Source organism: Nilaparvata lugens, chromosome 1 (assembly GCF_014356525.2).
Source record: "Nilaparvata lugens isolate BPH chromosome 1, ASM1435652v1, whole genome shotgun sequence".
NCBI lineage: Eukaryota > Metazoa > Arthropoda > Insecta > Hemiptera > Delphacidae > Nilaparvata > Nilaparvata lugens.
In genome coordinates this window covers 41,409,004-41,426,835 of record NC_052504.1, presented here as the reverse complement: position 1 = coordinate 41,426,835, position 17,832 = coordinate 41,409,004, and the positions used below count along the sequence as shown (strand labels likewise).

The 17,832-nt window shown below is 35.6% G+C and overlaps 1 protein-coding gene across 1 annotated transcript; it reads right to left on the bottom strand.

Moving 5' to 3' along the window:
* Nucleotides 1-8,890: 8,890 nt before the first annotated feature.
* LOC120352646 lies at nucleotides 8,891-10,380 on the bottom strand. Its single transcript, XM_039434131.1, has 2 exons — nucleotides 9,379-10,380; nucleotides 8,891-9,085 (listed from the first exon to the last, which is right to left on the bottom strand). Exons 1-2 carry the CDS (start codon nucleotides 9,704-9,706, stop codon nucleotides 9,081-9,083), a joined length of 333 nt encoding a protein of 110 aa, XP_039290065.1. The 5' UTR covers nucleotides 9,707-10,380; the 3' UTR covers nucleotides 8,891-9,080.
* Between the last annotated feature and the right edge of the window lie 7,452 nt (nucleotides 10,381-17,832).

The following is a 17,832-nucleotide window of genomic DNA, read 5'->3' as shown; positions in this document are numbered from 1 at the left end:
AGGAAAATATATATATGACGGCTGAGGCATTAAAAAATGATACATTGGGCTTGTTGAGTTGGAACTTTCTATGATTCTCTCGGTAAAGTAGCTCATCTTCCGTTCTTACTAGTTGAATCTACATTATCTAAACAGTCCAATATGAAAATTCAGTAGATTCTAAAGATGAAAGTCATGCAATCATACAAATTAAGGAAGAGTAACCATGCATAAAAAGTAGGAAAATCATGAAAGTGTTTTACATTCTACCCTCGTAATCACAAGTTGATCAAGCAGGATAGAAAATATTGAATATTCAATATTGAAAACCAGATGTACGGTCCATTGGAGATGGAAAATTCGTAAATAATCATGAAACAAGTACAAAGTATCCTACCGTATAAGATGGATTGAAAGATGATTCATCATCTTCTATGATTTGTTAACACATCGATTCTTCAACTCCACTCGCATTAAGGGCCTTAATGAGAAATTTATAAATCAAAGTAAAGCATGAGCAGAATCATACTGGAGTTACAAGGTTGGCAGAAGCTTTTCTTGATGTCGATTAATGGTGATTGACATTAATTTTGATTCGGGCACCAAAAGAATAGATCAATTTCTATTTATATGTTGAAGCATTCCAATTAAATCTATTGAAGTATTGAACATTATTTCTTATGACTTGGCATTCACAAATTAAGTTGGGTGAACTTATTTGAAAAATGTACCTGATTATCAATTTTATAGTTTTTATACCATTCTAGTTCATTGTGATCGTGTTCAGGTGAATTCTAGTACAAGTATTTTGTGGTTATAATGGGCTCTTCTTCATTTTCTATCGATGTTTTGCTCCAGTAGAGAAAATTGAAAATGTTGTTTTCACATTTTATAAGCTTTAAAGGTACGGTAATATGAATTGGATAAGTCCAGTATTAAATTAATGTTGTTTTTCATTGTATCGCTTTGTATCAATGTTACATGCACCACTGTTTGCAATTCATCACTATTCTCTCAAGAATTAGTTTGTTATGAATTTCATGATCTGACAATTTAAATTTTAATGCTATCTGGATAACGTTCACATTCCATTGGTCTTTTACAATAATTCTTACATTGAAGAGTCAAGCAATTTAATCCATTTGGAAGCAAAAGGGAATCACAGTGCAATTTGAACAGTGGATATAGTCACTTTGGAATTCAGTTACTCAATTCATTTCGGCTTGATACTTTTTAATTTGAGTAGATCAGAAATATGCATTGTATATAATTTTTATATTTCAGTTTGACTAATCTCTTATCTCAGTCTCGCTTTCATTCATAAACATGAGAATCCTAAATAATTTGATCACCTTAAGGATGTAGTTTATCTTAAGTCGAACAATGTACAATATAAACAATTTTCATTGAATTATTATTATGATAATCATTGGTATTTCTGCCTTTGATTGAGAAATGTCATTTTGAGAGCCTTGAAATTCGTACCTAGAAAAAGCTGCTTTATTACTGGAAATTTTGTTATTTGTAATATTTATTTAGTTTATCTTAAGTCGAACAATGTACAATATAAACAATTTTCATTAAATTATTATTATGATAAACATTGGAATTTCTGCCTTTGATTGAGAAATGTCATTTGAGAGCCTTGAAATTCGTACCTAGAAAAAGCTGCTTTATTACTGGAAATTTTGTTATTTGTAATATTTATTATAGGTACTGTACACTCCTTTTTTTGATTATAGACATTAACTACTTATTCTAAATCACGATAAGGATAAATAGGGAAATTGTGAGATAGGGATAATCCCATAGTTAAATTTAATTAGCAATTTGAATGCTCTGATAATAATAATTTTGAACGGAACTGCAATTCTGGCTTGGAATTGCCTCTTCATGTTCAGTGAGAGAGAAATCATCAGAATACTTTGTTCTCACTGTATGTGATAATATTGGTAATATTTGTTAATATTTAAACCGAATGAGCAAAAAATTAATCAACTTTCAGCTTGAAAATTTTCAACTTATCAGGAATACAGTGTTATCATATAGTATCACATTCTATTTACCCTTTTATTTACCTTTTCATCTTCCCTTTTATTTTCTTTGTTCACATGATCTGATGATATTCATTCCATAATCAAGTGTTTAAAATTTTTTTCACAAAATAAGGATGAGATGAAGGAGTTGAACACATAATATATGATCAAACTTCATTGAAAAAAAAGAATATCTGAAACAAGAGTTATCAAATAATATTGTGATACCACTGACTCGTATTGACAAGGCACACTTCAAATTAATATAATAAATTCTGTGAGCGGACAACGAAATCCTGATTTTTATCATCAGCGTGGTTAAATCGAGAAAATCATGATAATTTTTTAGAACATTGAAAAGTGAAAATCTAGATTCAGCGCATGTCAAAACAATAGACAAAATTAATTGTTTCGAGTGCCATAGTGTAAATGAGAAGCAATGTACTCGTAAAAAGCATTACTATTCTGTTTACTATGGTGAAGGGAGTCAGCCGCGTCGGCTGTTTCCCCTTCCAAAGCGTCAAATCGAATCGCAAATAATTAACAATATACATCAATGGGTTCGCAATGAGAGTGGCTACATTAATTACTTGACTCATATTTCTTTAAAATTACTTTCTTCGAAGTTAATCGAAGAAAACAGAAAAATCAAATCGCAAACCCCCTGAATTTTCACATATATATTATTTTATCAAGAGAACTATTAATTTTATTGGAAAAATGAATGTAACTAATATTGTAGTCCATAACGACTCGAATGACGTATAATAGAACTGTTTCCAATCAATGGTTAAAGAGATAATTGATTTCCCGTGATTACCTGCATTTTTCAACTTTGAGGGTGGCTGGGGGGGAAAGCTCCAAGGGGATTTTCTGGGACTTTGGGGAGAGTGACCCTCTGCGAGGGTTCTATCGATGGTGAGAGATTCAGCTTTCATTTGATTTTCGGATCGAAAAAACCTTTATTGACTGGGCTAGTAATTTAGTCAAGCTAAACTATAGTTTCAATGCGCTTATTAGTCCAGTCAAGGAAAAGTTATAGAGGGAAAAGTTTGGGAGACAATTTCTGACCCCGCAGTTCTGTTAAGTCTATTGAGGAGGTAAACATATCAAAAGTCCCCACCCCTACCCCTTGTGCTAAGAGGGTGGGGGTGGTTCAATGGTACCACTCTTTGGTTTCTCGCAGATAACTCAAAATGTACTTATGTACTTACGGACATAACTGTTCTATGCAAAATTGAAGTTTACATAATCTCCTACAATATTCATCTTACAACGTTTTCTATATCTGTTCCAGTTTTCGAGATATCCGTTCTTGAAGGTGTGACATTTTTGAAAAAAAAACACAATTGCCTCTAATTTTAATCCATTTATGCTCCTATAACTTTTCAAAAATTGATGGGAAAAATCCATGCTGATCATGTGCTCATAAAGCATAGAATTCTCTTCAATTTGATGTACAATTTCACACTTTTACGCATTTCCCTACAACTGTTGCAGCAGCTTTAGCTTTAGAGTGAAATCTCCAGTTTTTCAACAATAGACCAATTGACAAAGGAATTTGGAGAGAATGTTTTGTACACAATTTTTGACTTTGCAGCTCTGCTACGACTAGTTGGGTGGAGAACATATCAAGAGTCCCGATCTCCAACTCATGTGCTAAGGGGGATAAGGTTGGTTTAATAGTTGCGTTTTTCATATTTTTCTTCCGCGCTCATATCTTGAGAACAATGCGTTCAACCGACATAACTAATCATTCAAAAATGAAGCTTGATAAATTCTCTACACTCTTTGCTCAGTGGAATATTGTGATATGAACGACAGTTCCTGAGATATTTGCTGTTGAAGGTATGCAATTGTTAAAATAACAGGACTTTACGCAACTTTTTTATCTTTCAGAGCTTATAACTATTTAATATTGCATCGTAAAAATTAATGCTTACCCTAGGTTTGTGGAGCATTGAATGCTCTTGAAAATGATGTATTATTCTACTATTCAAGTTTTCCTTATATTGTTCTAGCACCTTCAATATAAGGTGTTATATTCAAAGAGAATTTAATGCTCTACAAACCTACAATAAGCATCAGTTTTTACGATGCATTGTTGAAAAGTTATAAGCCCTGAAAGAACAAAACATTTTATAAAAACCTGTTATTTTAACAATTACACATCTTAAAGAGAGAATATCTCTGGAACTGTTGGAAATATCACAATATTCCACTGAGCAAAAAGTGTAGAGAATTTATCAAGCTTCATTTCTAATGCTAAATTATGCCGGTTGAACGCATTGTTCTCGAGATATGAGCGTGGAAGCAAAACGCTGAAAAATGCGACTTTCAAACCACCCTTATCCCCTTAGCACACGAGTTAGGAATGGGGACTTTTGATATGTTCTCCTCCTAACTAGTCTCAACAAAGCTGCAAAGTCAAAAATTTTATTCAGAACATTCCCTCCAAATTCCTTTGTTAATAGGTCTATTGTTGCAAAAATGGAGATTTCACAATCAACACTGAAGCTGCTGCAAAAGGTGTAGGGAAATGTGAAAAAAAGTGTGAAATTATACATCAAATTGAAGAGAATCCAATGCTCTATGGGTTTATAATCAACATGGATTTTCCCTATATATTTTTAAAAAGTTAAAAGAGCAAAAATAGAAAAAATTGGTGGAAAACGTGTTTTTTCAAAAATGTCACAACTTCAAGAGCGGATATCTCAAAAACTATAGGAGGTATAAAAAAAGTTGTGAGATGAATATTGTAGGAAATTATGTAAGATTAAATTTGTTATTATGACAGTCAAGTCGTTAGCATTCATAGTTTTCGAGTTTTATGCGAGAAACCAAAAAAAAGGTACCTTTGAGCCACCCCCACCCCCTTAGCACAGTGGGTAGGGGTGGGGACTTTTGATATGTTTACCTCCTTACTACCCTGAACAGAACTGTGGGGTCAAATATTGTCTTCCAAACATTTCCCTCTATACCCTTTTTTGAGCATTCATTGCCTGGACTATATGGCACATGATCAGTAGTATTTTTGCTTTATTAGAAAATTCCACAATATCTCTGTTCATAGTGTGAATTTTGGATGATTGTTTTTCTAAACATGATTAGATAAAATTATTCAATTTGGATACTCTTATTATTTTTGTTAATCAATATTGATCATCCATTTTGAAACGATAGGCACTATATCAATTAGAAGCTCAAAACTAATTAAAGTATTTAATCGAACACAGGCTCTCTAAGATTATTATATGTGGTAGCAAAGTATTTCGCGTGAAGTTATATGATCACGAAGTTTTTTTATACTGAAGTTTCAATGACTGGATCAATTGTTCAATTTCAATACACTACTTCAAAACTTATTTTTAATCTAATGAACAACAATTTCATAACATGGTTTACTTGATTGTTTACATCCAGGTCCACACTGATAATCTAAATGAAGCTTATAAATCCTTGAAGAATATATTGAGAAACACAAGTTTTTTCACATGTACTGGAGAGTGCTCATTACAAGTTGAAAATCTCTATGAGACAATCAATAATCTCCAGAGAAAGTCAATCATTGAAGAACTTAATCAAAGAGAATAAAACTTTTTTGGGCCAAAAAGTTTAAAACTGTGTTTTGTGTTTTAAATTATGGATATCAGCACACCATTATTTACAATCTGTGGAGGGGTGATGGTATATGGTGGTGAGTGGAGGGAGATTGATGATGAAAAAACTATATGGTCGCACTGATAAACTATCGATTAGATTAATTAAGATTCATGTGCTTGCCACTCTCTTTGGAAGAGTGACAACTTGTAGAGCCGACACTCCTGAATATAATAGTCCAGTCACTATATAGTCCAGTCAAGGAAGAGTTATAGAAGCAAAATTTTGGAAGACAATTTTTGACCCCGCAGTTTCATTTAGGGTAGTAAAGAGGTGAACATATCAAAAGTCCTCACCCGTACCCCTTGTGCTAAGGGGGTGGGGGTGGTTCCAAGATACAATTTTATGGTATACGAAAACTATGTATCTTATAGACATAACTATCATATACAAAATTGAAGCTTACATAATTTCCTACAAGATTCATCTCTCAACTTTCTATATATCTCCTCTAGGTTTCGAGATATCCGCTCAAAGTGTGACATTTGTGAAAAAAAACACGTTTGCCTCCAATTTTTTTCATTTTTTTGCTCTTATAACTTTTTTAAAATCGATTGGAAAAATCCATGCTGATTATGAGCTTATAGAGCATTGAATTCTCTTCAATTTGATGTATAATTTCACTTTTACGCATTTCCCTACAATTATTGCAGCAGCTTTAGTGTTGAATGTGAGTGTGAGTGTGTGTGTGTGTGTGTGTGTGTGTGTGTTGTGTGTGTGTGTGTGTGGTGTGTGTGTGTGTGTGTGTGTTGAGTGTGTGTTGAGTGTGAAATCTCCAGTATTGCAACAATAGACCAATATTGACAAAGGAATTTGAAGGGAATGTTTTGAACACAATTTTTGACTTTGCAGTTTTGTTGAGGCTAGTTAGGAGGAGAATATATTGAAAGTCCCCTCATGTGCTAAGGGGATGAGGGTGGTATAAAAGTTGAATTTTTCAGCTTTCTGCTTCCACGCTCATATCTTGAGAACAATGCGTTGAGCTGACATAGCTAACAATTCCTAAATAAAGCTTGATAAATTATCTACACTTTTTGTTCAGTGGAATCTTGTGATATTTCGAATAGTTTCCGCGATATTCGCTCTTAAAGTTGTGTAATTGTTGAAATAACAGGTTTTTATCCAATTGTTTGCTCTTTCAGGGCGTATAACCCTCCAACAATGCATCATAAAAACTGGTGATTATCGTAGGTTTGTAGAGAATTGAATTCTCTTTGAAATGATGTATTATTTCACTATTCCAAGTTTTCCTTTCATTGTTAGAGCAGCTTCAATGCAGGGTGTGTAATTTTCAATATTGCAACAAGTGTCAACTCAGCGGTTCCACACCTTCAACAGATGAGATAAAGATACACACTTTTGCTATGTTGTAGTTCTGATTTTTTAATATATTATTTGGGTACATAAGAGAAGTCCAGAACCAGTTTCTTCATGCAAAATCTCCTTGTGCTAGATACAGAGTGGCTCAAAACCTCGTATTTTCGGCTCATTTTCCATTTTTTAGCTATAGAATATAGAAATTGGCTATTTTTTGTGTATTGGAATAACTTAAGTACCTACACTCAACAATAAATTTACCATTTGTCGACCAAATTTGACTTATGATGGATGATTTTGAACCGCCTTGACGTGCCGAGAAGAATGAAGTGTAGTACGATGAAATGTGAGCATTGTGTCAAAAGTTATAAGTGTTTGAAATTTTGATCCTTTAGGTGTCCTTGCTTGAGCGCGCCTCTTCACTAGGAAATACTGGAATGAAGTGCATCTAAAGAGCCCTACACACCTAGGGATTTGGCTCGCGGATTTGGCCTGTCTTGGCCTGTGTCCTTGAACGACTCCGAGCAAAATCACTACACACTAGTAGTAAGCAACACGAGCCCGGCCTGCCCTACTTTTCACATTACGTGAACGCATTCCAGCGATGGATAAAAAGCGATCAAGTAGACCAAGACGAGGCGCCATACTGCTAAGAGAGACGAAGCACTACTGAAGCAATAGAAAGACGACTAGATGGGCTTATACAAAAATATTCAGGTAACGACAGTGTAGAAAGACAAGATTATCATTATCGGGAACGCGATAAAAGCAACCCTACAATAAACAGATAACAAAAATATCCTGAAAGAAAAGGTTCGAACGTCTTATGCGATGCGACAACGAGAGAAGGAGCGAGAAACCAGTGAATCAACCCTGTCGCGGCATCTAACGGGAAACGTAATAACTAGTTGAATAAAGTGCTTCTCCCGTACCTTGCGCCGTCTAAGGCTAGCATAGGCAACCCGCACTTCACTCCACCAACGCAATTTGCGTTCGCCTGTTCTTCGGAGCTAGATTCCTCCTCCGCCTCCTCTACACATGGGGGCAACAACTTAATGTCTTTCACATGAACAGTCACTAATTTATTCTCTGCTACTTTAACCTTCACTACTGTAGGACTCAATATCTCAACTACCTTCCAGGGGCCTGAGAACTTTGGAGCGAGCTTCGCGGCAAACTGATCAACCCCCGAAGATAAATAATGTTCTCTCTTATATATCAACTGACCTGGGGATAGCTTAACATCTCGCCTCCGAAGATTATAATAACGGCTAGCATCCCTATATGCTTTATCCAAATTATCCACTACAATTTTCCTGGTTTGAATTAATATCTTAATATTTTTCTGTAGCGTGGCCTGACTACTTTCAAAACCCTGCGTATAGTACGTGGATCGTCTTGAGCCTCGAATGCGGACTCCCCTGGAGCTCTCAATTCCCTACCGAAGTTGAGATAAGCTGGAGTATATTGGGTGCCTTGATGAATAGTTGTATTCATCGCAAAACAAAATTCTCTTAAATATCGGTCCCAATCCGAGTGGTTCTCTCCTACAAAGATTTGTATCATAGTTTTGAGTACATGGTTTACTCTTTCAGTAGGATTACAACTAGGAGAATATGGGGGGGTGAAAAACACATTCACGCCATTATCCTCACAATACGAGCGAAAATACTTGCTAGTGTATTGGGTTCCATTGTCACAAATGAGCATCCTAGGTGCTCCATACCGTGTGACAATCAATTCACGGAAAGCTTTCGTGACTCCTGCGCTATCTGCCTTAGATAGGGCGGCCACTTCCGTCCACTTAGTGAACTGATCTTGAAACACGACTATGTAACGGTGTCCTAACTTGGAACGGGGTAACGGGCCGACTAAGTCAGTACTTGCATCTTTATATCATCCAATAAATTATGGAAGAACCACACCGCATCCTGGAGCCCACATCGGCGACTTCAAGGACGGAAGATGTCGCGCAGGAGAAATGCCCATGCACCGCCGTCCCAGAGGTCCAGACGTCTGTACCTCACACTACAGAATCCCCACCGCTGACCGAAGACCACACATCCATCCCACTATATTGGGCGAACATCATCCTGGAAGTAGTAAAAAATGCATGGGAAGGAAATATACGAGCAAATGAAGAAATAATTGAAGAAGTCCGACAGATGCGGATAGCAAGTGAACAAGGTTTTGAAAAACCGGAACAAAGGTTGAAGGAAGCAGCAGAGGAAAGCAGGACGTTAACACGGCAAATCGAGGAGGATCATCAGACAATAAAAATCAATATTGGACCAGAGACTGAGCCCATGCATGCGAAGGCAGACACACTCGGGGAGGAAGTCAAACAAGCAAGCGAACGTGACACATGTATGGAAGACCAACCTACCGAGAATGTCAAGACTGAAGTTGCACCGCACCCTGCACAATGCCGAGAGGGACCGGACGACATCACCAGCCAAGCCGAGGACATCATCCATGGCATAGAGGGACAGCCTGTACCACCGCGCGCAGAACGCCAAGAGGAGCCGGACGACATTGCCCGCCAAGCTGAGGACGTCATTCATGGCATAGAGGGACAGCTCGTACCCCCGCGCGTCGGACATCAGGAGTCCAAGGACGTTGCCCGTCACGTTGAAGAGCAGCCCGGACCGCCGACCGCACGTATCTCCCATCCACCGAGGACAGCGCCTGCAACATATAAACCCAGTACGCATGAAGATAACCCACAAAACAATAGAAGTAAAATGGAAACCCACAACAAATCGAAATCACAATTGAAAGTAAAAACCTACAAATCAAAACAACACACAAGCAAAATAGCAGCTCCACGGAGAAGAAGAAGCATTAATGGAGTTTATCCACACCGCCATCATATAAGGCTCAAATCTTACACCAAGCTTTCTACTAGCATGCAAGGAAAAAGGAAGACCGTATCAAGAAAGACCTACAATCACCGCAGTCATGTCCGGTTAAAATCAAGCCGACTGTACACCAGCATGCCGAAAAGAAAAATATTATTCGGAAAAACACACAGACACCACCGGCATGTAAGGTTTAAGAATAGCAAACTGCATGTTACCGGCCGACCAAGAGGAAATGAGTTTGTAGGAAATGATCTACACCACCGGCACATTCGTTTTAAGCCAAGTTTGATAAAACAGATAGTTGCAAATTGGAATGAAAACTTGAAATAAATCAGAAATCAAATTTAGATGGGGGCTTAAGGAATAATTTTGAATCAAATGGAAGCTATGTTGTGAATTACATCAATTATCGAACTTCTTCATAATCACAGCCTACCCATTGAATCATCACTTTGCAGACTAGCACCTTTCTACTGCAGCCTAATCAACATAACCTAAACTTCGCCGCATCTCAGCTAATAAGGAAATATTATTAATTTACTTCAAATGAAGAAATCGAAATCAACTTTAATAACAGAAGAAATTAAAACTACGAGACAACTTTAAAAATTTACCAACCTAATCAAGCCATCCACCTCATGTCATAGTCATCACAGAAACAATTGCCTAGTTATATCCGCCCAACTGGAAAACAAAAACAAAAATTGTATTATCAACAGAAAATATTTGTAAATTAGAAATCAGATGAAGTTAGTAGTGAATAGGAAAAAAGAAAATAAACAAAGTTTATTTGAAAAAATGTGTAAATCTAACCTCGAAATACAGAATCGATAGAAAAATCTATTCAGAGCCAAAGCCTGTTCGATAATTTTCTTTGTCACACCAACCAATGTGTGCGAGATCATAGAGTCAATTTTAATGGAATCAAAGCAATATCGTTATTAATTATTGTAACCTATTATTTAATGTGAAATTATAAGTAAAAAACGCAACCAAAAATATATATTTATGTTAAATTGCACGAAATGTGCATGTTCTATGTTATATAATGTATCTCTAAAAAGCTTAAAAGAAAATGAAATTCTTACCTTCAAATGTGAAATTTATTATTGTTGCATCAAAAGATCATGAATTGTAATTCAAATTGATAAATATAATCTTGAAAGCATAATATTTGTAACAAGCAGTGATAAAAATCAAAAAATCACTTCAAGTGTAACCCTGTTTGTACACAACGTACTAAGCGTGAAAAAGGAATTGCTCGAATCAAACGGTAGACAATTGTCAAGTCACCGAAGTTAAATCACACTCTCACCCAATTTATGTAAAAGCCAGAAAAAAGAGTCGAAACCTGTAATAACCATGAAAAATGATGAAAATCTATATTGTTGCAAATACTGTTTGAATCCTAAGAGGATAATATGTTGAATTTTGTATATTTGTTATAGTAGTGGGTCTGCTCATAAGCCACCCGTGAATGGAAGTTGTGGAGTTGTTTTAATGAAGGATCCAAAGAGACCTCATTAATTATTGTATTTCGATTGTATCCAATGGAAGGAACAATCAATTAGTTATTTTCCTCGTAGCCAAAAGTGCACGATATATCGTTTTTAGTGTTAAGTGAGGAGTTTTTGTAGAAGTAAGGAGATGAAATGGTGTATTCATCACAATATCGGATTTTTCAAATAGTCATTGTTTCGACTCGTCTCCCAATTACCTATTTAAAATATCCTGGGGGCTTTTGTGTGATGAATTTTTTAAATAGACCTCATGAGAAGAGAGAAAAATTGTGATTACCTTTTAAAATGAAAGAATTTGCTAAAGGAATGGTTAGCGACCGAGCGATAACGCTTATTTATCAGTAACTGTATATTAGATAAGAGTACCGTTCTATACCGAATATTTTCTAGAAAATTATTCAATAAAATTATAATTATTCTGCAAATAAAGCACGAATTATTTATGAATTGCTCATTGAATTTTGAGGTTACACTTTGTTTACTATCGATCAGATGTTTTTAAAGCAGTTCGAACGCAGCTGACTGATTCAAAGTATTGTCAAATGTCATGCCGGTTTCATGCCAAGTATAATATCATTTCTAAAAATTATAAAAACTACCAATAAAAGGACCAAGAATTTCGAATAAAAAATAAAAATGTATGTATTATTGTTGAAATTATTTATTACTCAAGAAATTATATTATATGTCAGGTCTTATTGTAACTAACTAGGTCATATCATGAACAGCATATTATTGATAAAAACAGCAGAAATTAATTATAACAGTCTCAAACATAATAAGAATTGTATAAGAATATTAATTTATTAATTATTACTTCAACTGAACCACATGGTAATTAAATCTCTTTGGCAAGCCTAAGCCAATCATAGTGCATAGAAATAGCACCAAAAAGGTGATCGTTTGAAAGCAACACATGTTAATCTACTATCAGACAACAAACCTGCCTTATCATATACGCTCGCACATATGCATTGTATAAGAGGAACTATGTCGAGGAGCTTAAGTGGTTTTAAGAATTATATAAATTGAATTATTATCGTAATTAAAGGAATTATATTCTACTGCCTGCCACTGACGTCACGTCTACGTCACAATCGTTCTACCAATGGCAAATTTTTATGCAAATTTACTACACCGAGATTCTTAGAAGAAAGGTCTAGCCAAGAAGCTTAGAGAAAAAGACTTCACTTCCCTTTTGAAATCCTCACCATTCAGATCTCTTTATAGTTACCAAGACCTATTTGTAAAAAATTCTTGTTCGATTTTATATATTTTATTTGTGAGCCAATATTTTAGGCTATTCTATTTGTTATTCGTATATCTATGTTCAGCAATCGATAAATTAAAAGTTTAAAATTAAATCATCCCTTAATTAATTTGGTGAAGGAAATATTAAATTAAAATTCCCCACGTGCTGAAACCGAAGCCTGGATCTGCTGCCGATCAAACAATTTTTGATCTAAAGAAGAAAACCACGACCGCCAAGGAATTTCACGTGAGTTATAAGTTTAAAGGGGCCCCAATCTACGCTTCGAAAAATATTACAGTGCAGAAAACATAAATTTTTTCTTTGTTAAATTATTGGCCACGCCGACAAGCGCTTATTAGTTATTAAGAGCCTAGAATTTGTTCAATATTTAATTTATACGAACTTGTAGTTGATTGACTATCCTCCGCTGCCAGAACCACGATCCCCGAGCATTTTAAAAATATTTTATAATTCATTTTTCACTATTTTTTCAAAACTGTTAAATTTTATCAATTGTAAAATTCTGTCGAATCATGCATGGTATCATGCAAGTACAAGAAAATTGCTAATCATTTTTGTTAATGTTAAACCACTTTCAATCTGTAAATTATATTCTGAATCTGCACTGTGAGATCATATATTTTATTATAATATATTCCAATTTTGTTAATTCGTTTTCTGAGTTCAATTATTTCTTAAGCCTGTCAATTATTGTGTCTGATACGTTCTATCTCATCAAGAACCGATCGAATACGATCATTGAAATAATTGAATTAAGCTGAATATTGGAACAGGTCTAAGTGGATGTAGTGAGTGGGGTCAGATCGAGATATTTGTTCTTTGTCCTTACCTGCTCATATATCAGCTTTTGTCTGTTACCAACCTTGACTTAGGAGCGAATACATCAACAGTACAGCAGATGCAGCCAGAGATCCTATAATTTCCTACAATAGAGCTTAAAACCCGACAAGACTCTGTTCTCAAAGTATATTCTGAACGATATTTGGTTCAAATACTGTATATTAATCCTTCGGAACTTATTAGAGACGCAGTCCCGTAAATTATCTAAATCGGGATTTTTGCTCGACCTGTATGATTTTGTATGCTCATTCTTCACAGGTAATAGTTTTAAGATATCCGTCTTCAGTGTTTAGCGATTGCTACACTGCTTATAAAAATTTCATCACTATACAATCTGTCATTAGAAGAATCAAGGGTGAGCGAGCGTTTAGGCCTCCCGCGATTCCGACAATTGCATTGAATCTTGTAGTGAATCAATCAGTCTGGTGTACACTCAGAGTCCACGCATGCAATTGCAAAATTTATAACCTCAACACCGTTGATTTAGTACAAGATTCACCCTACATATGTGAAGCCGTTAAAAAACGCTTTACATGATTTGCCGGCCCAACGTGAGGCATTTAGATACAACACTACATGATTTGGCAAATCTCTCTACGTATGTGAGGCAAGTAAAATACAGCACTACACAATTTGGCGCCCAACAGTGATAGGCATTGAAGAGGTGGATAATCGACTACGAGGATTATTTAGTTGCTCAGTATACTATAGCGCTGACAACGGGAAAATTTTTGAAAAATTCATGGTTGTGAATTTCTTCAAATTTAATATTAACTGTTCACTGTTATATAAAACAGCAAGACGTGCCATACACAATTTTTGAACAGAAAAGAAATTTATCGATTGATGAATTTTTAGAGGAAAAATCGAACTCAGAATTTTATTACGGTATTGTGTTATTCGAAGATTGGTCATATTATAAGTCATAGGTATAAGAAATACCATAAGAGAAGTCATACTATTTAAGAGTACTAGGTCTACACCAAAACAATTTATAAAAAATTTATGGAAAAGAGGATTGAAGTCATTTATATTTTTTAAATTTTTAAAGCATAAAGAGGGAAGTAAAATTAAATCACGGATATATTGCGGAATAATTCAAGTAGAACACTGCAGCTTTTATATAAAATTTTGCAAAGAATACTAGCCCTATATATAATTGCGGCAAGAAATTATAAGAGTAAAATATTTATAATAATAATAATAATAAATTGTAAGAGGAGTACCTTTGTCACTGCATTATCCATTGTGTATCCTGTATGTTGTTATCATTTTATGTTAACGATATTGCTGATTTGATTCACTTCATCACTGAACATATTATTGAATCACACTTTTGTATTTCTCCATTGAACGAATTTTTCACACTATTCCAATTTTTGATCATTCATTCGTAATCATTCACATAACATCACATGTTCACGGTCGTTTCAACGCACTTGCATCTTTATATCATCCAATAAATTATGGAAGAACCACACCACATCCTGGAGCCCACATCGGCGACTTCAAGGACGGAAGATGTCGCGCAGGAGAAATGCCCATGCACCGCCGTCCAGAGGTCCAGACGTCTGTACCTCACACTACAGAATCCCCACCGCTGACCGAAGACCACACATCCATCCCACTATATTGGGCGAACATCATCCTGGAAGTAGTAAAAAATGCATGGGAAGGAAATATACGAGCAAATGAAGAAATAATTGAAGAAGTCCGACAGATGCGGATAGCAAGTGAACAAGGTTTTGAAAAACCGGAACAAAGGTTGAAGGAAGCAGCAGAGGAAAGCAGGACGTTAACACGGCAAATCGAGGAGGATCATCAGACAATAAAAATCAATATTGGACCAGAGACTGAGCCCATGCATGCGAAGGCAGACACACTCGGGGAGGAAGTCAAACAAGCAAGCGAACGTGACACATGTATGGAAGACCAACCTACCGAGAATGTCAAGACTGAAGTTGCACCGCACCCTGCACAATGCCGAGAGGGACCGGACGACATCACCAGCCAAGCCGAGGACATCATCCATGGCATAGAGGGACAGCCTGTACCACCGCGCGCAGAACGCCAAGAGGAGCCGGACGACATTGCCCGCCAAGCTGAGGACGTCATTCATGGCATAGAGGGACAGCTCGTACCCCCGCGCGTCGGACATCAGGAGTCCAAGGACGTTGCCCGTCACGTTGAAGAGCAGCCCGGACCGCCGACCGCACGTATCTCCCATCCACCGAGGACAGCGCCTGCAACATATAAACCCAGTACGCATGAAGATAACCCACAAAACAATAGAAGTAAAATGGAAACCCACAACAAATCGAAATCACAATTGAAAGTAAAAACCTACAAATCAAAACAACACACAAGCAAAATAGCAGCTCCACGGAGAAGAAGAAGCATTAATGGAGTTTATCCACACCGCCATCATATAAGGCTCAAATCTTACACCAAGCTTTCTACTAGCATGCAAGGAAAAAGGAAGACCGTATCAAGAAAGACCTACAATCACCGCAGTCATGTCCGGTTAAAATCAAGCCGACTGTACACCAGCATGCCGAAAAGAAAAATATTATTCGGAAAAACACACAGACACCACCGGCATGTAAGGTTTAAGAATAGCAAACTGCATGTTACCGGCCGACCAAGAGGAAATGAGTTTGTAGGAAATGATCTACACCACCGGCACATTCGTTTTAAGCCAAGTTTGATAAAACAGATAGTTGCAAATTGGAATGAAAACTTGAAATAAATCAGAAATCAAATTTAGATGGGGGCTTAAGGAATAATTTTGAATCAAATGGAAGCTATGTTGTGAATTACATCAATTATCGAACTTCTTCATAATCACAGCCTACCCATTGAATCATCACTTTGCAGACTAGCACCTTTCTACTGCAGCCTAATCAACATAACCTAAACTTCGCCGCATCTCAGCTAATAAGGAAATATTATTAATTTACTTCAAATGAAGAAATCGAAATCAACTTTAATAACAGAAGAAATTAAAACTACGAGACAACTTTAAAAATTTACCAACCTAATCAAGCCATCCACCTCATGTCATAGTCATCACAGAAACAATTGCCTAGTTATATCCGCCCAACTGGAAAACAAAAACAAAAATTGTATTATCAACAGAAAATATTTGTAAATTAGAAATCAGATGAAGTTAGTAGTGAATAGGAAAAAAGAAAATAAACAAAGTTTATTTGAAAAAATGTGTAAATCTAACCTCGAAATACAGAATCGATAGAAAAATCTATTCAGAGCCAAAGCCTGTTCGATAATTTTCTTTGTCACACCAACCAATGTGTGCGAGATCATAGAGTCAATTTTAATGGAATCAAAGCAATATCGTTATTAATTATTGTAACCTATTATTTAATGTGAAATTATAAGTAAAAAACGCAACCAAAAATATATATTTATGTTAAATTGCACGAAATGTGCATGTTCTATGTTATATAAATGTATCTCTAAAAAGCTTAAAAGAAAATGAAATTCTTACCTTCAAATGTGAAATTTATTATTGTTGCATCAAAAGATCATGAATTGTAATTCAAATTGATAAATATAATCTTGAAAGCATAATATTTGTAACAAGCAGTGATAAAAATCAAAAAATCACTTCAAGTGTAACCCTGTTTGTACACAACGTACTAAGCGTGAAAAAGGAATTGCTCGAATCAAACGGTAGACAATTGTCAAGTCACCGAAGTTAAATCACACTCTCACCCAATTTATGTAAAAGCCAGAAAAAAGAGTCGAAACCTGTAATAACCATGAAAAATGATGAAAATCTATATTGTTGCAAATACTGTTTGAATCCTAAGAGGATAATATGTTGAATTTTGTATATTTGTTATAGTAGTGGGTCTGCTCATAAGCCACCCGTGAATGGAAGTTGTGGAGTTGTTTTAATGAAGGATCCAAAGAGACCTCATTAATTATTGTATTTCGATTGTATCCAATGGAAGGAACAATCAATTAGTTATTTTCCTCGTAGCCAAAAGTGCACGATATATCGTTTTTAGTGTTAAGTGAGGAGTTTTTGTAGAAGTAAGGAGATGAAATGGTGTATTCATCACAATATCGGATTTTTCAAATAGTCATTGTTTCGACTCGTCTCCCAATTACCTATTTAAAATATCCTGGGGGCTTTTGTGTGATGAATTTTTTAAATAGACCTCATGAGAAGAGAGAAAAATTGTGATTACCTTTTAAAATGAAAGAATTTGCTAAAGGAATGGTTAGCGACCGAGCGATAACGCTTATTTATCAGTAACTGTATATTAGATAAGAGTACCGTTCTATACCGAATATTTTCTAGAAAATTATTCAAT